This window comes from Anoplolepis gracilipes, chromosome 1 (genome assembly GCF_047496725.1).
Source record: "Anoplolepis gracilipes chromosome 1, ASM4749672v1, whole genome shotgun sequence".
Lineage (NCBI taxonomy): Eukaryota > Metazoa > Arthropoda > Insecta > Hymenoptera > Formicidae > Anoplolepis > Anoplolepis gracilipes.
Genome location: NC_132970.1, coordinates 4,987,682 through 5,009,073, shown reverse-complemented (window position 1 = coordinate 5,009,073; position 21,392 = coordinate 4,987,682). Strand labels below are relative to the sequence as shown.

General features: G+C 27.0%; 4 protein-coding genes across 15 annotated transcripts in view; 2 read left to right on the top strand and 2 right to left on the bottom strand.

Moving 5' to 3' along the window:
* The window catches only part of Atp8b (ATPase phospholipid transporting 8B), a 51,734-nt gene extending 47,394 nt beyond the window's left edge, over positions 1–4,340 (top strand). For all 11 annotated transcript variants that reach the window (XM_072896487.1, XM_072896497.1, XM_072896505.1 and 8 more), the window contains 2 exons: positions 89–324; positions 396–4,340. In XM_072896487.1, the coding sequence (XP_072752588.1) occupies positions 89–324; positions 396–815 (656 nt within the window). In that variant the 3' untranslated portion in view covers positions 816–4,340. The remainder of the gene's footprint in view (positions 1–88; positions 325–395) is intronic.
* Positions 4,341–5,661: 1,321 nt separating this feature from the next.
* On the bottom strand, positions 5,662–8,650 carry Cdk7 (Cyclin-dependent kinase 7). The gene is made up of 5 exons (XM_072896582.1): positions 8,377–8,650; positions 7,868–7,927; positions 7,681–7,789; positions 7,099–7,544; positions 5,662–6,957 (listed from the first exon to the last, which is right to left on the bottom strand). The coding sequence occupies exons 1-5, from the start codon at positions 8,446–8,448 to the stop codon at positions 6,610–6,612; spliced, it is 1,035 nt and encodes a 344-aa protein (XP_072752683.1). The 5' UTR covers positions 8,449–8,650; the 3' UTR covers positions 5,662–6,609.
* Positions 8,651–8,755: 105 nt separating this feature from the next.
* Positions 8,756–11,079, top strand: Mrps30 (mitochondrial ribosomal protein S30). The gene is made up of 4 exons (XM_072896532.1): positions 8,756–9,296; positions 9,518–10,140; positions 10,245–10,638; positions 10,814–11,079. Exons 1-4 carry the CDS (start codon positions 8,833–8,835, stop codon positions 11,025–11,027), a joined length of 1,695 nt encoding a protein of 564 aa, XP_072752633.1. The 5' UTR covers positions 8,756–8,832; the 3' UTR covers positions 11,028–11,079.
* Positions 11,080–11,135: 56 nt separating this feature from the next.
* LOC140668021 (lysosomal acid glucosylceramidase-like) lies at positions 11,136–19,848 on the bottom strand. Of its 2 annotated transcripts, XM_072896546.1 has the most exons (9): positions 19,713–19,848; positions 19,480–19,601; positions 15,667–15,738; positions 14,088–14,403; positions 13,052–13,317; positions 12,425–12,853; positions 12,237–12,313; positions 11,585–11,874; positions 11,136–11,377 (listed from the first exon to the last, which is right to left on the bottom strand). In XM_072896546.1, exons 3-9 carry the CDS (start codon positions 15,710–15,712, stop codon positions 11,272–11,274), a joined length of 1,530 nt encoding a protein of 509 aa, XP_072752647.1. In that variant the 5' UTR covers positions 15,713–15,738; positions 19,480–19,601; positions 19,713–19,848; the 3' UTR covers positions 11,136–11,271. The 2 variants fall into 2 exon arrangements, with proteins under 2 accessions (XP_072752647.1, XP_072752656.1); XM_072896555.1 differs by lacking the exons at positions 19,480–19,601; positions 19,713–19,848 and adding an exon at positions 16,134–16,459.
* Positions 19,849–21,392: the final 1,544 nt, after the last annotated feature.

Genomic DNA, 21,392 nt, shown 5'->3' with positions numbered 1-21,392 from the left:
AACTATATATGAATTTATGCGTATTCTTAAATTATAACAATATAAATTTATGTACATTTACGCGTATGTATTTTGTATATTTTAACAGGAACATACAAAGATGGAGTATCACCAAAGGGTTATGTACTTTCTGATCATATGCTGCTGGGCAGTGTAGTAGCTACTATATTAGTTATAGTCGTGACCGTTCAAATAGCTCTCGACACGTCGTATTGGACAGTTTTTAACCACATTATGGTGTGGGGTTCACTCATTTGGTATTTTATTTTAGATTACTTCTACAACTTCGCCATAGGTGGTAGTTATGTGGGCAGTCTTAATATGGTAGGCATTGCGCGAATCATTTATATTCTTTAAAATTACAAGTATTTCAATTATTTAACTCGTGTTTGCAGGCTATGTCGGAGGCGACCTTTTGGTTCACAACAGTGATATCTTGTATAATCCTCGTTATACCGGTACTTTCATGGCGATTCTTCTTTATGGACGTCAGGCCAACATTGTCCGACAGAGTCAGACTAAAGCAGAGGCTGGCACAATTACGTTCTCGTCAAAGTCAAGATATATTGCGTACACCGTCTACGAGACGTACACGACGATCTCTACGGTCAGGCTATGCCTTCGCTCACCAAGAGGGCTTTGGCAGACTTATTACGTCCGGGAAAATTATGCGCAAATTGCCAAATGGTGCTGATTTCAAGTTTTCTATGCCGTTTACGAACAATGTTACAAAACAAGTTAGCATTGCCACAACATCACCAAAGGACAATAGTGCATCTAGGAATTCGCACACATTGGACACGATTAATTTATAATAATTCGAATATCAGTTAAAACTCAGCGCAAGACAACAAAGTGCAGATGATACTATATGAATTCTAGTGAATTTTTCTTAATTTATTTAGTTATGATTGTGTGTTAAGTTAAAATTTTTCGTATCGAATTTATTGATAATAGTATTTCCAGTGTATCTCATTGAAATCATATTCATATTTTTTTTTTTATTGAGAAGTGTAAATGATATTGTGTGCAGTATTTGTAAAGATCTCGTAAAGAATTGATGTCTGTGATTGTTATATTTAATTTATACATTTATTTTGAAGAAAATTTTTGAATAACTAGAATACTATGATCTCTAAAAGGATGCCCATAAACAATAAAAAATAAATACAATCTTTAATAGAATGATTTCCAATGGGATACATTGAATTACACTACAATAGAAGTAGCATATGCTATTTATGTCTATACATCATATTAAGCATTTATGAATCTGTTATAATTATGACTTAAATATTATATCTTCACATGTTCAGTAATTTTGTAATTATATCTTTGCACTTGTGCGAAGTAAATGAACGAAATATGCATATTCGATTTAATATTTTGATGTTGCAATTATTTTTATTATACATATAAACGATAATTTTTTAATTGTATGTAAGCTGTATGGGAAAAATAGCCTATGCTACATTATGTTTGTAATTATTATAAAATTGTTATAAAATTTCGTGTATGTTAGAAAACAATCCTGAATATCTCAAAATATATTTAGGATAAAATTTTTGATTTCGTTTTTTTTAACAAATGTTAGGGTAATATGTTTAAATTCTCTCTTCATATGTTGATATAGAACAACATTGAAGTAAGTATTAATAGAAAATGTTAGACAATTTTTTTTTATTTTATTATATATAAAATTAAGCTTAATTTTCAATCATTTAATAATTGGATAGATGAATTTATTGCAGTTACTTATTCACACATATTATGGGTGAACTGTTAATTTATTATTAATTAAAATAATGTTGAGATAATTCTTTTGCACAATATGTACAAAGCTTTTCTTTTATTGAAAGTTCTAAAGGATTGGAAGAATAGGTTTTCAGTATTTACTGTTTATAATTTTTGATTGATTGAAAAGTATAGCATTTAAAAGTTAATGTAATAATGGTGAAACTAATTTGCATTGTCATGCACTTCTCTTGTATATAACAGAAATGTCACTTAGAGAGGTGTCAAAATCTTGTAAAAAAATATCTTATCTCTTGTATTATATTATTCTAATATGAACATAGTTATTGTAAAAAAACAACGTTTACACGATATATTACAATAAGAATAGTAGTTACATTAATAATTGCCTTTATAAGATATGAATACAACAAACGATTTAAAATATTGTATTATAGCATTGATTGTAAATATTTTAAAGAGATATATATATTATATATTAAATGTTAAGTATACATTTTTTAAAAGAAAGTAATATATAGATATATATAGATCGATTTAAAGGAAATACGAAGATAGTAGTTATATTGTATTACATTATCGCGGATAAAAAGTTTGCCTTGGACTGACTACTGAATATATATAATATTAAAGTGAAAAAGAAACAGTAGTAAAACAATGAAGTATGTATTTCTACTTTTAATATTACAATAAAGCTTAGGGAGAAATAGTCTGTATGGAGAAAGAATGTTCCACAATCAAACCATCTTTCTCAAATGGAGAAATTTAAAATTTCAGTTGCTTTGAAATATTGTGCCTAATTGTCAAACTACACAGAGCGTCTCAAACTCACATTTCGTTAGTTTATGTTTATATGAGATGTACTTTCGTTTTCTATATAAATAACAAACCAATATGAAATAAGTATGTAGATTATTTTAAATTATTAGTTTCACAGGCGTAGGCATTCATTAGTTTTTGCAATAATCTCTTTTGTATCATAAAATATATGCTCATCCAAAGTTTGCAATACAAAAATGAATTCTCTCAAACAAGCTTCTGAAGTTTTTCTTTCGCTTATCATGAAACATCAAATCTTTACATGTTGCAGTCTTAAAGAAAATAAATTACTGTTGAGAAATTTGTGAAATGATACAATGTACATTCTTAATTTGAATGATAATTGATGAGTTTTACATGACATCTCATTATATATTACTTGTTACGAAATAAATTGTTTTCAAGTTTTTTGAACATTTTTTTTAGACTGGAGAAATTTGTTTTTAAAATAAAGTTTACAAATAATAAGACATTACTTTATTATTTGCACAAATAATTTTTGCATGTGATGAAAATAAGATTAAGCGACGTATCATCAAGAATCATATAAATGGACTGAGAGAGTATATTTCAAAATTATAAACGACATTAGAATTGTATGATAAATTTCGTCAAATCAAATATTGAAACATCTGTCATGATAATTTCTCATTATCGAAAGATAAACGTTCGCTTTTCATGTACTGGAAAAGTAAGTTTTATAAAATCATGTATGAGCAAATTGTAATAGCTAACATTTTTTAGAAAGATTTATGCATTTATTTTCATTATTTTTTACGTTATTCATAACAATCTTTTAATTATTAGTTTATGCAAGATTGTTAGCGCGCGTGATGTACATGTAGTTTGTCAATTACAAATAATCATCTGCAAAATTAAATATCAAAATTCTGAAAAGATCTATTTTGTGTAACATGTGTGCTATAGATTTATTTTAGATGTATTAAATAATTTATTTTTTTTATTTGAAAACTAAACAAGCTTACAGTTTTTATTAACGCCCAAATTAATATTTTAATTTCTATTGCGAAAAAATCATACAATTATTTGGAGATCTTGATAATTAATCTTGATAATTAATCTTGATGTGCTTACTTAATGTAAGACAGGTAACATGTAATCAAGGTATTGTTGATTGCATAAAAGAAGTGTTATAATGTGTATGTTACAAGTTAAATGCTGAATCAAATTTAAAAGCAGTCTCTCTGCTACATGTCTACTTATGTATCAAATATTAGTATATCTATTGGTAGATATAGAATTCATAAACATAAAATTCACTTCAACTTTAACTTTTTCATAGTAGTTCGTATTTTTTGTAAACATTTCTTTTTTTTGTTTTTATTTGTACAGATTTTTTATAGAATAATATACAATGCAATAATATGGAAAACTAAATAAAATATAAATATGCACATACATTATATGAATTGTTAACTAGGATCGAGAATTTCGTTATTTGAATATTTTTCAATACAATATACCTAATATTTTTTTAGTTTTTTAATACATTATATCTAACATTTTTTGTTATTATATTTTTACTTTTAATATACAGATTATTTCAATTGTTTAGTTATAATAAAGAGATTAGAAGAGATTAGCAAATTTCATGATAGAGCCATGTAGAAGCGCGCATCTTATGTGAATCAATATTAAAATTTAAGATGTACCTTGTACGCGCTTTATGACGTTTAATACGATCGCAAAAATATGTACTATATGTATATGATATACAATATATATACAACAAAATTAAAACATAATCGTGAATACCGAGTTAACATTTAATTTTCATAATTCTTTTTGAAAACATGAAATAATTCCATTAGTGATACATTTTAAAACATTGGCTAAATCCCTGCTGCGATTATATTTAATTTATAGTTTTTTTTTAATAAGCGTAACACAATAACAGTAAAGAATTTATATTCATCTTCTGTGTAAATTTTTTAGCACATGATTATTCTATATCATATTTAGACATGTTCAGTGTTTAATCTTTCCATTTGAAATGAATTATTCGATTACATTTTTTGTTTCCATCGATTGTCGTGTTGATCTATTATTTTCTCGAGAATTTCAATACTTAAAAATATTACTATATATACTTAAGAGCAGTTGCTACGTGTTGATTATACAAAGATAGTACATATAGCTATTATAATTATACAATTCAAATGAAAGGGACCACAATACAATTTGTTAACGTGAATTCATCATTTACAGCACATCTTATGGTGCTTTTTGAAGTCAGACTTCTAATTAAATTACTTCTAATTTATCCAGTTTATTTATAAAGATGTAGGCGATTTGGTCTAAAACGGAGAGATACACTTGTAATAACTGTAATATAGTGGACAATATAAAAGAGAAGTATGTAAATAAAATGTGCTTTAACACGAATTAAAATAATGAGACTCGATGTGTGCGTGCATGCGTACATATATAAATTAACGATGGCCGTAATATCTCTAAACGCACCTCGCATCAAAATATAATTATACAGTTTATGTTACAAAGAATTTTTACCTATGAATTTAATAGAGAATTAAGTATATATAGGGTGTAACAGAAAATTGGGGCAATATTTAAATGCTATCATCTTAAGTTGCGCTTATATATATTGTATATAAGATATATCTTTTTCTTTTCTCTTTCAACTTCTTGTTCGCCTGTTATTAAATTTAAGGTATCGCCCATTGTTGCATTTTATACACTAGAAATGAGATAACGTGGAACAGATTTCTTCCCTTTGTTAAATGCGAATGCGATCAATTCGTATTAATGTGTGTGCATTAATATAATAAATTAAGAATAATCTTGTATGAAATTGTATTTTTGTTGCACAGCAGTATTGAGTTTATAGTTACATGTAATAAACTACCTCTATTATCTTTGTAATATTTCTGTATTCAGTTTCAATATCTATTTCTTCAACTTTTTTTTTCAATATTGTTGTAGGAAATGGAACAGGATATGAACTTCCTTTGTAATATGTAATATATATAGGATGTTCCTAAGTTAAATGGTCAAACTTAAAATATATATTTAGGACTCTAAAATAAAAAAAAAATATATAATAAATTAAGAATGAGCTTGTACAAAGTTGTATTTGTTGCACAGTAGTATTAATTTACAGTTACATGTACGTACGTATACATATATACATGTATATTAGAGACAGTAATACATTGACAATAGTTAAAGGTATTTTCAACAATCAAGTACATTATTGAAAATTATTTACAAAATGTACATTAGTAAATCAGAGAACATGAAATGTTTTAAAATCAAAACTTATGAATTCGCAAAGAAGCTTTTGTAATTTATTTCGTTTTTCCCTTTTTTATGCTAAAAAAAACTAATAAATACATCAATAACATAATCACACATTAGTGTGAATTGAAATATACTATCACATCTGTACTTACTGTGAAGACCTCTCTAACGTAAATAATTTATTTGAGATTATTATACTCGTTTGTGATTAATTAATCTCCTTTCATATTATTACAAATTAGATGCTCCACAGTTTAAAATCATTTGAGTATCAATCATTTTCTACTAATTTTTAAGTTAATGAAGATAATACCATTTAAAATATATTTTTCAATGCATGTATTATTATTAGTGCCTCTTATATCCAACTCTTTTCATTCCTTATTCAATCTCTACCAACCATGTATATTCATATTAATCATTCGAAATTATTGTGATTTGCTCAAGAGAGATTTTTCTAATATTCATTAGAGTTATTATTATAATTTCTTATCAAACTGTGTGCAAATTTTATATAAATTTTATATAATTCTGAATTTGAATATTTATAAACATTCCTAAGTACACATGTTATATCATGTGTACATGCAGATACATAATTATTAGAGAAAAATTCGAGTGTATAATATTCTTAGAACATCTGCTGCAATGTGCGATATAATACATGCACATGCAGTATCACAAATTTTTGTTTCTCTAATCTGTTGAATTTATTGTACGTTACAGATGATTCACTTGTAACATTAATCATAATTAAAATTGTAATCTTTTAGCTAAAGAGGCACCTTTTATCGACTCAAGCATTTTTCTTTTTAAACTAGGTCTTTCTTCACGTTGACGTTTTATGGTCGTTGGTAGAGGCAATTTAGATCCAGGTGTAGGTGCAGGTTTATTACTGAAATATGGCATCTGCAGCGCTTGATCGCATGTACATCTCTCCAATGGGTTCACATTTAATAAACTAGCAATTAAATCCAAAAGGTCATCACCAGCAGCAGTGAATATATGCTTTAATGGTGTTCCAGGAAAGGGTTTAAATTGAATGAAATCTGGTAATTCAGTCATTCCTGGCCATGTTTCTTCCGTTGCAGTACCCAGTGTCTAAATAGAAAAAATATTCGATTAAAACTATAGAAAAAAAATATATAATTATGTATAAAATTATTTTATAATATATATAATATATAATAATATTTGACAATTTTAGCAATATTCTAAAGATTGATAAAAATATATTAATACCTGAAATATTTTAGTGAGCTGATCTAAATCAGATTCACCAGGTAAAAATGGTACCCGCAGCAAAAGTTCAGCTAATATACAACCTATTGCCCACATGTCAATTGCAGTTCCATAAAGTCTAGCACCATAAAGTAATTCAGGTGCTCTGTACCATCTTGTCACAACTTGATGAGTATTTATCCGATTAGGTGATCCAAAAAATTTTGCTAAGCCAAAATCTCCAATTTTTAGGACACCTTCTGAATTTACCAATAAATTATTTGGTTTTAAATCTCTATGAAGTATCCAATTGAAATGAAGATATTCTAGTCCTTGGAGTGTTTGAATCATATATGCTTTGATATTTGCCGCAGTTAAAACTATATTGCTGTCCTTTATTATCACTTCCAGATCAGTATCCATAAAATCAAATACTAAGGACACATTTGATTTGTGACCAAAAACATCTGAAGTTGAAATTATGATTATAGTAATTTACTTTTATGTCAAAGTGTATATATACTATATAATTTTGGCATTATTATATATCTACTTTAATAAATTATTAATCAAATTTTTATATTAAAATATAAAGGAACATACCCAATAAACCAATGATATTATCATGTTTTAACTCTTGTAATAATTTGATTTCTCGCAGAGCAGTTCTGTTTATACCATCTTTGGCTTCAGCACGACTTCCAACCTTAATCTAAAAATATAAAAAGAGATTAATACAAATTTATATGATTTATACAAAATATGTTTTATATAATGAGGAAAACGTAACCTTTTTCACAGCCACTATTTTATTTGTTTCTACATCTTTAGCTTTATAAACCGTGGCAAACTGAAATATAATATATAATAATATATTTATGTTATGTTTATAATATAGTATAATTAGATTATATATTATTTTCTAGATCTATTTTTTATAGCTAAAGTGGCTGTACTAGTTTAGCATTTATCTTTTTTTCTCTATATTAGAAGGAGAAAGATAAAACTAATACAGCCAGTTCAGCTATAAAAAAATAGACTTTAAAAATACATTATTATAAAGCCTAAAACAAGTTTTTTTTATAAAAGATGTAATTAATTATGTGAAACTTAAATGTTTATTATAATCTATTATATTTAAAGATTTTATATTAAACAAATGTATTACAAAAAGAAAGCATTTATAATATATATATATATATATATATTGTTAAAAAATAATAAGTTGTCAAATATATAATATGCATTAAATAATATATACATATATGAAATTATGAAAGTGAAAAAACATTTTCTAACCTGTCCTTCGCCTAAAAAATCGATTTTCTCATATCTTCGCACTTTTTCCATTATTGCAAACATTTGTTTCATATACGAATACGTTTTGCTTTTTTATTAATAAGTAATTTCTAAATAAATACTTTCGATGTACATACTACTATGCCACCTTCCTAACGTGTGTTTACGATTTATGGAGTACGAATTACAATAAAGAATTCTGTTTGAAAATCTACTCGTCAGTAGTGTTTGATTGACAATCACGGAATCGTCAAAGAAATCCTTTATTTTGATAGACCAATTAAACATTACTTTATTCGGACAAGTGAATTTTCGAACACACTTTTAAACGCACCTTTGCTTGTAAACCAGAGAGAAGCTTGAAGCCTGTTGAAAACGCATCTTTCTAAGTTGGAGCAATATTTGGAACCTTAAAATTAACTATGAAAGTGCGGATCGTCATTTCTATTTAAAAATATGTTTGTTCAAATTCGACAGAAGTTATTGTTTAATACGGTAACGAAATATGGGAAACAGAAGAGGTACAGCATCTCCGCTGTCAGTGAAGTGAAGAATGAAGTCAAAGACACGGCAGAGCCGGTGTATCCACCCATCGAAGATTTAGGTTGGAAAGTCAGATCGAAAAGGAAGAAACAAGCTTGGCATGAAAAGATCAAGAGCATACAAACAGTGGAAGAGAAACTATTCGAGTTTAATATGCCACGATTTTATGGTTGGAAATCGTTGTTTTTGAATGAACATGCAATACCATACAATTCTTTGTCACATGCACAATACATTACGAGGACACATGTCATCAAAGAGCCTGATCTTCCATCATATTATAATGATATAATTTCCACCGAGCAGTTAGATAGTATTGTACAAGCAATAAAAAATGACGTAGAAGATAATATAATCTTTGAACATTGTATCAGAAGGTTGGTATATATTTCTATTATATTTTGCTGTGAATTAAAGATATTGTTTTATTTATAATATAAAGATTTATACAAGTGGTCAAATATTGTTATTTTTTATTACTAACTAATATTATTGATTGTTTATAATTATTATTTATGCTCAAGTTGCATAGATTTGAAAATTTATATGTATAATATATATGTATTTTCTTACATGAATATATATTGTAATGTTACAGAAGAGAGCATGAAATTCAAACTGATATATTAAATGAAAATATTGCTAATTTAGAAAAGAAAAAGATAATAAATAATCATATATGTCAAGGATTTATTCAAAAAATGAATAGAACAATACTGATACATCTTTCTTCTTTGTATCCACATCTATTACAAACTGAGGTTGATATTGAACCGAGAATGGAAGCGTCTTGGTTTGCTGGTGGTATAGATCCTCCTTCCTTTAGGAAGAGATATAGGAGAACATTTAAAAATTCAAAGGATTCTATTGACGACCCAGTAGATTTGCCTGTTCAATATGTAGGTCAGCCTGTCATACATTTGAGACATAAGCATCCTTTGAGAGAGATTATTCCTCTAAGCGAATGTGAAAATCCAGCTTTGGATGTACCTACATTTAAGTTGAGTCCATTGGTACTAACTTATAGACTTGGTCGGAGACATTTGACTAATATTCCTGGATTTTGGCCTGGTGATGAAAATGAATTTGGACTCTTATCTTATCATAGGTGCATAAATTTGCAAAAAAGGTCACAAAAATATAATGATGTATCTGATGCACTTACAGTACAAGCAATATTAGCATCTTATAGTTGGTTATTGTCGCAAGCTTGTTACCAAGGTAGCTACATGCTTATTGTCATGTTTTAAATACTATTAATGATTTTGATTACTAATTTTGATATTGATTAATTTTATACATATAAAAAAGGTATAAAATTTCAGGTTTTTCTACTTTTAATGATGTTACATATCCCTTAACCACTCAAACAGTTATAACAAATGGACAATGGTGGTCATTTTTTGTTTACCAACTTAATACTACATTGGTACACTCTGAACATGCAGATGAAAATCCAAAACGTAACATATGTTGGATCACAGAGCCAATAAAATTATTTGATGAGATAAAAAATGAAAAAGTTTATGGTTTAAATGAAGAAGTCCTCAAGACTTTGATTAAGTTTTACACAAATATCCCTGAAGAAAGGATAGGTGTAGATTTGAAACCATATTTAGGGAAATCCATTAAACTAATAGCTAATATAAGAGGCCGTAAAAAAAGAAATTGGCTTGAGAAACATTATAAGCATCTCGTGTGTAATAGACCAAGACGGAAGTACGTAATAACAATAAATGATATTAATAATATAATATAACATTAATAACAAAATATTATTTTAATAATTGTGTATATAAACTATTTTAATAAAAATAGATTAATGACATATAGTAATATGTATATATAATAGGAATATTTATGTTTACTAATCTGCAACATATTTTTTTTTTAGACGGATACCAGAAATATATGATTGGCAGAAGATCTATATTTTACGACATAAAACTCGTCCAATGGATAAAAAACGAGAACCATGGGAATTTGGCATCAAAATGTTTAAACGTAGGTTAGATGATCACTTGCCGCCTTATATACCAAGACGTTTACGAAATCCGAGTCCCAAGAAGAGAAAGGTAGGACGATGGGAGAAAACGTACTATCCATAGTTACAAATATGTATATTTTGAATGCATAAATATACCAATGATTAAAAGATAATTATATTAATCAATTTTTAACATACTTTTAACATACAATCCATCTTCTCATTCCTTGTAAAAAAGTTATATGAAATATATAAAATTTTGTACTCTCCATTAAGACAACTGAAAAATTCGTAGAGATATTCTCCATTAGTAATTTACTGAAATTTCTCCATTAGTAATTTACATGTAAGTTTCAATATAATTGTTATGCCAAATATGATATAGTATGGAAAGACTTTGGAGGCACGTTTATGTCTATAATTTTGTCTGTGTTCTTGTCTTTGATTGTTAAAGCAACAGGATTATTAGCTCTGTAACAGAAAAAAATTTTGGGTTATTGGGTTATTAATTAGGTATATTTTAAAAAATCTAATGGACTGTCAAGAAAACAAAAACATACGTCAGTTTAGGAAATAATAAATTTGATTTTTCAAAGTTTTTTTAAGAATATATATCATATACATATCGTATATTAGATTTATCATATTGAAATTAGTGACATAAAGATATTTACTAACTTGTTAACAATCACGACAACAATTTTGTGGTCGGGTGTCAAGAAGGCTATTGATTTAATGTTTTGAAAGAACGAAGAGTTTTCTTCTGTTAAAGAGATTTTGTGAGAGCCGCGTGGCACAAATTTGCTGAAGTGAGATATTGCATAGAACATGGGCTGCTTGTAGAACTGATCTTTCTGTGGTATTACAATAATAGGTGAATCCACAAAATTTTTAGCCCAATTTGGTCCACCACTCTCATTGAGCGCTAAATTCCAGTCTGTCCATCCACTCACCCAATGTGATAAGTTCTGGAAATATATTTTCGTAAAATTTAAAATTTAAATTTAAAACAAAAATATGTAAAAAAAATATCTATGACACCATGTTAGTCTTATATAATATGCGTATTATATAACAAAATTCTGTTTAATCTGTATAATTCAGATCTACAATGGATTAATTAACGATTAATTAATACACTACATTTGAACTTTAGTATTATAAAAATTTTCGACGTGCATTTAAAATTAGACATCCTAGATTCTTATTTTATGTTTCTATTAAAAATGCTTTTTATTAGCTAAAGGTAAAGCAAGCTAAATTTAAAATAAGATAGGCGTATATATTTCGATTTAGAATATAAATTTATTAATTTGACATAAATACAAACCTGTATTATATCTAGTATATATTGTTCTCCTCGATTCCATGATCCTAAAATTACCTTTGGTTCGAAAGGATTGGAACCTGAAGTGAAAATTACGTAAATATTTTGAGTTTTCTCGGAAAGAGTTGTTACAATTTTTTTATCATTATTGTGGAATGTAATTAATAATGAATATAATTAATTATGCTTACCGGTACATGCCTCGGTTATCATTAAAAACTTGTCCGGATATTTATTATGCGTAGTAGTTAATATGCTCGGTGGAAATATATCTCCATACCAATGCAGTGCAATACCGGAGAATAACTCTTTAGCTTTCTGATTCTTGAAAATTGTGTTGGCATACCATGATAGTACGTAACGTTGATCGTCCATTGCCATATATACAAGATCTTTATACCCAGCCTTAAACAAAGTCCGATTTAAATTATTTACCGACCATTCAGCCTCTTCACTGGGCAACCAACACATAGAATTGAAAGGAAAAAATGGGAAAAATCCGTCTATTGGTTCGTTGCCTGGCGTTATGCCCCATATGTCTACACCACGTTCTTTGTACGCATCAAAAAATTTCACGATGTAATCAGCATAAAGTTGATAATATTCAGATTTCAAGGCACCTGTTGGATTATTATGTATTTTATATTTATATATATAATTATCGTTTATCGTATATTTATCTCATTTATTTCTCGTATTAGCATATTTACAAATAAAAAAATTAATTTTTCAATTATATTTTATTGTTAAAAAAATAGCTTTGTAAAAAAATCTGATTTTCTTGAGAAAAATTTTGTACTTTATCGAGTTATAATTACCCCATTTTATGTTGTTGGAGATTTTCATCCATTTCGGAGCAGACCACGAAGTAGTAAATATTCTTAGATTATCTGGATCAGGCATAATTCTTTTAATATGCTGTATATATTGGATTTTATAGTCGTCTTCTTCCACAAGATTGAAATTACTTAATGAAACATCGTCAAGTACGTCGTCGTACGTATATGGTCTCGTCGAAAAATCAGTACCCGCGATAGGTATGCGGCAATATGTATATCCGATACCAGTGGGACCAAAATATGATCTGAAAATAATTATATATGAGAGATGATCATGAGAAATGGATTAAATTTTGTTAAATAAATTTGCGGCAATTTCGTAAAATCCGACATACTATTGTTAAATTATTTTGCCTTTGATTGTTAGATATTTATATTTCAATATGAAATCGTAAACATCAATTAACGCGGGTTTGCTTAATATTATTTGCTTCGATATTATATAAAAATATCTCATTCTAAAGAATTATAATCCGCAATTCGTGTTCGTTAAATTTTCTAACAAAAAAGAGATAATGAGATTATTCCAGATTATATTACGTTTTCTTTACACACTTTCTTTTAGGAAACTGTTTTATAACTGTGCTCATCAGATTATGTTTATTAATGTTTAATAATATTTGTACTTTGCCTACTAACTTTTAAAATAGATTTTTTATATTTATTAAGTGGGGTTTTCTAAAAAAAATTTTTTAACCTTGATATTAAAAAAAAGAGATTTAAAAAATTTAATTTTATGAAATTAAATAGGGGAAATTGGAGAGCAGAATAGATTTTAATGATATTTAAGACATAAGTATAATATATCCAGATAGTCCAGTTTTGATTTAGTTGAAGTCATTATTTGCAAAATAATTGCGCTGCTAATGCTACTGTTTTCGTACTTGTTTTCAGTAAAAAATAACGGCAAGAGATATTTACAGTTTATCAAAATTAATTATATCATTAATATTTATTTTGCTCGGTTTTCGTCGATTTTTGGACAAATTATTTTTAAATAGAATCAATCACATACTCGAGTAATTTGTGTTGAGTCTTATTACTGAGAGTTCTAATATTGAGTGCGGCGGCATCAGTCATTGCTCCACCAAATCCAAATATTTTTTGAAACTTCTGATTCTTGTCCAATGTGAGAACTGTAGACTTATTTTCAATTTTATTCTCGGTAGAGAAATTGTTAATGGAATGTTCCATCATTTTGCCATCTTTGGTGGAAATGTACCAGAGGAACTGGTCTTCATTCAGTTCCGGCACCTCTAGTGTGTCACAATATGTCGAATTACAGACGCACACATTACCATTTTCGAACGAAAGTGGTATGCATCCATCGCCTATAAAACAGACAAATTTCAAATTAAATATTTCAATATTTAAACTACCACGCATTTTTTTCGATAAACAAATTTTAAAAAAAGATCAAAGATTTTGTAGAAATATTACTGTATCGAGAAAAAATAACTCTAATTCTGTTGTCAAATTAATAAAAATTAATAAAATTGATTATTTTAATAAGCTCAAATTCTAGCGTAGAGATTGCGATAGTTTTTAAATAAATCGTTTAAAATATTTGTCAAAAATATTTTTTTAATGATCATAGTTTTGAAAAAATATGTTTAAGCGGAACAAAGTAACAAATAGGCCATGTCTTTGTTAAATAACACATATTGAATGCATTTATTTCGAGATTAGTTATATAGAACAGAACAATTTTATATACAAAAGTTTTCAAAGAAAATTTTACGTAATATTTTGCTTTTTTCTCTTTCTCTTCTACAAAATGTTTATTGAAATTTCAGAAAATGCTATAAATAACGAAAGTTACATTGCAATATTTATACAAATAAGAGAAAACAGAATGTGTACACTCAAAAAAATATTTTGCTAATGTAGATAGATTTCTAGATGTCTCAGTTAAAATTTATTGCTACTTTTTGTATCCATTAGAATATTTTTTGTCACGTATAGAATTTATAGCAGCAATATTCTAGCAATACCTCTAGAAAATTTAGATCCCAGTGCCAAATATTAATTACAAATATAATTGTTCTTGACAATAGGCCTTAAAGATAGACATCACAGAAAAATTTTCTGTCTAAATTACACTAATAGTACAGATATAAATTCTGTCTTTGTCATTTAAATTGATTAAGTCCAAAACATATGCAGTATCACAGTATTTGCTAATAATTTATCTGTTTCAGTTAATTTTTTACACCTAGAAAATTTTTGTTGAAGTTGCAAAATTATTTTTTTGAGTGATATAATGCATATTTATGTCATTTTCGTAAAGAATTTTACTATTGTAATAATTTAAAGAATTTGTCATCTTTAAAAATAAACCAAATACAATTACGTACTTACTTTATGTTTCAACATGACACGTACTTACTTTATTTTTCAACATGACAAATTCTTTAAATTATCATGATAGTTAAATTTTGTGACGAAAAAGACCTATGCATTATGCGTAAAATTTGTAAAATCATCACGATATTAAAAATTTAAAAATATTTTAAACGATTTATTTAAAAATTCTCGCAATCTCTCTGCTAAAATTTGAGCTTATTAAAATAGTCAAAATGAATATTATTTACCTTTCACTGCAATAAAAGTGACGATCAGAATTATAACACACAACATTTTCGATAATGTGAACGTCTACTAATCTGAAAATGTATAACAAAGTATATTAATCTATTTACTTAGAAAAGAACTCACTTATCATTGATTGGCGAAATCTTACAGTCGAATTATCAATGTATCTGTTTGAGTGTGTGATATTGTGTTTATGTGTGATATGATTTTAACTGCACGTATTGCGATAAGTTATCAAGTCAGTCAAGAGATTGATGTTAATTTACCTATTATTTACTATATCTTATTTGACCTATTTCTTTACGTATTTTTTAAAATATTACAGTATATATACAGTATCTTCTTACGTATTTTTTAAATATTTATTTATATAAAAACGTTGCTGCGCGTTTACTTTCACTTTTTTACTTTATCGCATCTTTCTGTTCCGTGAGCGAAGCGTATCATTTATTTTTTAACAACTTACGTTACGAGTTTTACACGCGATTTTCGAAGGAAATATCGGCTGTAAAATCGATTAATCTCCAACTCAGAAATTCTAAGTTTTCATGTGAATTTGCACATTTGCTTAGATGTATGAATTCTGTCTGAACTGAAGGAAAGATTATTTGCACTTTGAAATTTGTTAATTCGACTCTAAAAGAAACTCTCCTATTTTGTTTCCTATATATTTGATTTTTGCTTATTATATATCGTATTTGTGAATATAACGTCAAGTTTTACTATCTTTAGTCCACTATTCAGAAACGTTACTTCTTTGTGCTTTGGTTCTTTGGTGGTGACTGAAGAATATTGTAACGTTATTTATAACGATAGTTATATGCCTATCGGAACACGTGGTTATAAATTCTGTTTCTGTAAATTTATCAGTAATACGTTTTAAATAATGCACATTATTTTAAGAAACAAGGTCGAATTCTGATAATGAGAATGTTTTTTTAAACGTATTTATTGATTACATAATGAAAGTTAATATATATGTTTATATAAGCTTAAAATCAAACTTGTAATAGAGTAATATAAAAATTAATTGTTCTTTGCTATGTTTACTACATTATATGCTGAATTTTTCAAGAGTTTAAAGGAAAAAACAATTTGCAATATACAAATTTTACTGCCAATGTGTTCTATGCAGATAATAATCGATGTATTATTTATGTGATATAGTTTTATGTTAATTCAATGCAAATATCTTATTAAATTTATGCAAAACATATAATATATTCATCATATATCCATCATATCATTTTTTAAAAAGGATATCTGAGAGAAGACAAGTTCGTTTTAGCGGATGTTATTATTAGCGTGCAGGATAATAATAGCTTTTGTAGATATTGTCCGCTGAGAGAGCGCGTGCGTGTGAGTATACATGTATACATGTCGACGTGTTGCGATTTTGAGAAACGAGAAGAGAGAACCAGAGCGAGCGAGAAAAAAGCGCGAATTGCGAGCGAAGAGTTGATTCTCCTTGTGCAGGATTTTTTACGTATGCGAGTTAATCAAAGAGTTATCGAATAAATCTGTATCAGCGCAAATTAAAAAGACTGTTAGTCGTATTTTTCCTATATATCATTAAGATATAGAAGTGTTTTTGGGTTTATTTTATGCATTTTGTACAAGTGCCTTTATTTGATTAGCACATACAATGCTGTCGATTATAAAAAGTTGTATTTATGCAAAGTATAATTTTTAAAAAATGACATATTTATAAAAATTATCTATAGATATAAAATTACGATATTTAAATCGCGGACAGTTTATATATTTTACACGATATATAATATATACTTAACATAATATAATTTTTCAATTGTTTGGGCTAACGTCTGGTTATGATAATTTATCGTGTACTGTAAAGAAAAAGATTCATATAAAGAGTGTTGAGAAAAAACATTCATCATTTATATAATACAATATTAACAATGAGTAAAAAAGTCTTAGTAAACATAGAAAATCGAAAACTCAATCGTTTCAGAGATATAAGTAATTTTGTATATTTACTATCATATGATTGATTTATTGGCTTCTACGTTTCGTATGCGACATGAAAAGAGGGGAATCTTTCCAATTCTTTACCTTAATATTTACAGAAAGTATGTTCTTCTTCTATTTTAATGCATGGTTGATATGTTTTCTTTTAAAAAAAGTTGCAAACTTTCTTCACAATTGCTGGTCGTATAATGACAATTGAATAATTACCGGTGAAATCTTTCTAAAGTATGTATGTGGAATCTGAGTGAGAAGTTTTAGAACGTAATTTTTTTAATACAAGATCAAATTTTTACATTAAACACTAAAAATTTTTGAACATTATTTTACATTAAAGTAATCAAAATGATATAATTTTTTGATAGTGATATAAAGTGTGTAATAATTTTGATAATAATAAATTATTTTAAATAAGAAAAACTTTTGAAAAAAGTGTAAACAAGCTTTCTCAAACACGTTTAAATTCTGTAAAGGTAAATAAAATAATTTTCTTATTGTTAGTTTACTTTCAATAGATCTGTAAATATGGTTAAAATCGCTTTCTTCGTGTTTCTTCAATTTTTTTTATTTTAAAATTCTAACACGGTACGATAATTTTCATATCATCGAATTCTTGACTAATCATTGAATTATCTGTCTACTTAAATGTTTTATTATAAAGTATAAAGATACTAGAAAAAAATGCCAGCAGTTTCTGGTGTGATGCTATGTTTCAATACTCTTATCAATCTTTAAGTTTTATTTCTTGCATATGTGCACACGTATCTAGTATCAGTACTTTATGTTACATGTACCATATAAAATGAGCGCATATTCATGAAACGAAAAATATTTGTTTCTTTATTTGAAAATTTTATATTCGAAAAAAATATAGTATATTCAAATATATTTGAAAAAAATTCCCAGACTGCACAGGAAGGTCAAAAGACATTTTAAAGATATTTAAAAGATAATAAGACGTCTTTAAGTTATCTTTTAAACATTTTTTATAGACATGTACTGTTTGGAAAGTAACGATAAAAGTAACTGTTAATTTCGTTACTCGTTATTGAAGAATGTAACGAAGTTACATTTTCCGTTACAAACAAATTACCGAAAAAAAGTAACTGTAACGGTAACGACGTTACAAGTAACGCGTTACTTCCCAACCCTGCTATTTATGTCCGTATTGGAAAAATTATTTGTATGCTTATTAGAAATATCAGATATAGTAGATACAGCATCAATAGTTAAGAAGTTATCGCATTGCAAATTTGAAGAGAATTTCATTTTCAATATTTTCATTATTATTAGTTTCACTATTAGCAATCGTAACTCTATTAGTATCATTATCATTTGTTGGTTTATCGTATATTTTGTTTAATAAATTCAAATTACTATAAAGCATCTTATCAGAAACATTAGCAACAAATATATTGTTTACAGCTCGCGTTACTCTTCGATATTGTTGGCGTTGTCCAACAAATTCTTTACGTTTGCGTTTAGTTTTTAGCATAATGATAAATTTTTGCACAAAATGGTAATAAAAAAAGGAAGATGTTTTTATAATTAATTATAAAATAAATGCAGATATAATTTAAAACGTGAAAAATAAAATTAAGATTAATTTATCAACATATAAAATAAAAATAAAAAGCTATGTATAAGTATAGAATACGAAATAGCAATAAACAAAAGAGAAAAATGTTTTTATGACAAATTATAAATGAAGTTATAATTCAAAACATGAAATTAGTGAAATTATTATCAATTTATCAACTCAAATGAAAATAAAAAGATGTGCGCAAGAATAGAATATAATAAAAAGTATTCAAATTTATAACCTTTTATGATTTTTTCTTTAAACTTTCCTTTTTTATCCTGTCAGGAGCATGCTTCAACCAAGTTTTAATTGCATTTTTGATGTCAATTTCTGTAGTTGAAGGCGATTTTATTTGTACACCGCCTATGCACACAAAAAATTTATATTATAATAATAATTATGCCATCAATAATAAATTTGATTTTTAATTATTTTTAATTCACTTTTATCAAATTTTTAATGTTGTTAACTTACGGACTATTGCAGCCTTCAAATGAAGTTTCTCAAAAGCTTCTTTAATACTTTTGTCCTATAAAATTGAAACCTTTTGCCAGTTCGTTGGTAAGAACGTCTCTCAAAATTCTATTAGTTCTTGAAGTAGTAATACCTCCTAATTTTGAAAAGAATAATGATCGTAAAACGCTCAAATTTTATATATCTAAAGTACGCATGCATAGGCGCAAACATATACACAAACGTATATACACATATACAACCACATATCAATGATGTCAGTAAATAGTAATAATAGTAATAGTAGTAATGGAAGAAGCACATTATAAAAATGTATCGACAATATCGCTTTTGAAGTAAATGTCCCAATTAGTGACAAAGTTGCCTCATCGTAAAAATCAATTATCGACATATGCGTCACAATAAGTATATAAAATTAATTTTATTGGAAAAGAACGATGTCCAAAAAGGGTCAAAATTTGCCTGTAAGAGAAACGTATGAAATCGGTCAATTTTTGTTTTTGGGCCTACTGAACTCGAATATGAAGCTTAAAATTATCCCAAACCCAGGGAACTTTATGAAAATACTATTTCTTTATGAGAAAAACTGCATTTTCATTTCTCAGCAAATATTTTTTAATGAACAAACAAGTAGTTTTGTAAACAAAAAAAAATTTTTTGAGGCAATTTTGCAAACAAAAGAATTTTTTATAAAGTAATTTTGTGAACTAAAAATTGATTTTCTTTTTTTTTTGATATCTTGGAGTTTAATGGATGATTCTTGATTACTTCGTATTTTCGCAGTTCTTATCAACTGCTTTTGCTGTTATTATACATAACTTCAACAAATTCGAAAATTGTTTTTGTGTAATGAAAGTGTTCAGTATTACATCATGAATAACAATATTATAAGACAAAGTTGCGTTTTTCTGCGTGAACGGTCGATCGCTGCGGATTCCCGAAACAATAGAAGAACGATTATTCATGATGTAACACTGAACACTTTCATTACACAAAAATAATTTTCGAATTTGTTGAAGTTATGTATAATAACAGCAAAAGCAGTTGATAAGAACTGCGAAAATACGAGGTAATCAAGAATCATCCATTAAACTCCAAGATATCAAAAAAAAGAAAATCAATTTTTAGTTCACAAAATTACTTTATAAAAAATTCTTTTGTTTACAAAATTTCCTCAAAAAAAAAAAAAAAAAAAAAAAAAAAATTTTTTTGTTCACAAAACTACTCAAAAATATTGTTTGGATAAAATTGCATCTTTATAGATAATGGCGCTAAATATGAATAAAATAAATATGAATAAAATATGACCCTATCAGCACACATGTTCAACAGAGAAGTTTATAGGAGATCCATAGAATGTTAAAACATATTTTAATATCCTGTGAATCTCTTATAGACATCTTTTGAACATGTGTGCTGATAGGAGAGTATAGGACTTAAATATCATGTCATGCCGTAATATGATGACGTCATTATAATGTCATTCAAACGACTTATATATAATAGTCATTTTTTGGTCATTTGACGTCATTCGTACGAATATGACTAATATTCGACGTCAAAATGACGTATGCTTGTTACCTGGGAATATACAAAATTGTTTATATCTCTGAAAATAATTGAATTTTCGATCTATGTTTATTAAGACTTTTTTTACTCAATATTGTATATTATCTATCA

Excerpts from the sequence above, each read along its gene's own strand:
- Cdk7 (XM_072896582.1), bottom strand. The coding sequence starts at position 8,448 with ATGAAACAAATGTTTGCAATAATGGAAAAAGTGCGAAGATATGAGAAA. Across the intron at positions 7,545-7,680 it reads TAATATCATTGGTTTATTGG|ATGTTTTTGGTCACAAATCA; the intron begins GTATGTTCCTTT and ends TTTCAACTTCAG. Across the intron at positions 6,958-7,098 it reads AGCTCACTAAAATATTTCAG|ACACTGGGTACTGCAACGGA; the intron begins GTATTAATATAT and ends TTTTCTATTTAG.
- Mrps30 (XM_072896532.1), top strand. The coding sequence starts at position 8,833 with ATGTTTGTTCAAATTCGACAGAAGTTATTGTTTAATACGGTAACGAAA. Across the intron at positions 9,297-9,517 it reads TTTGAACATTGTATCAGAAG|AAGAGAGCATGAAATTCAAA; the intron begins GTTGGTATATAT and ends GTAATGTTACAG. Across the intron at positions 10,639-10,813 it reads TGTAATAGACCAAGACGGAA|ACGGATACCAGAAATATATG; the intron begins GTACGTAATAAC and ends TTTTTTTTTTAG.
- LOC140668021 (XM_072896546.1), bottom strand. The coding sequence starts at position 15,712 with ATGTTGTGTGTTATAATTCTGATCGTCACTTTTATTGCAGTGAAAG. Across the intron at positions 12,314-12,424 it reads GATAACCGAGGCATGTACCG|GTTCCAATCCTTTCGAACCA; the intron begins GTAAGCATAATT and ends TTTTCACTTCAG. Across the intron at positions 11,875-12,236 it reads ATATACTAGATATAATACAG|AACTTATCACATTGGGTGAG; the intron begins GTTTGTATTTAT and ends ATATATTTCCAG.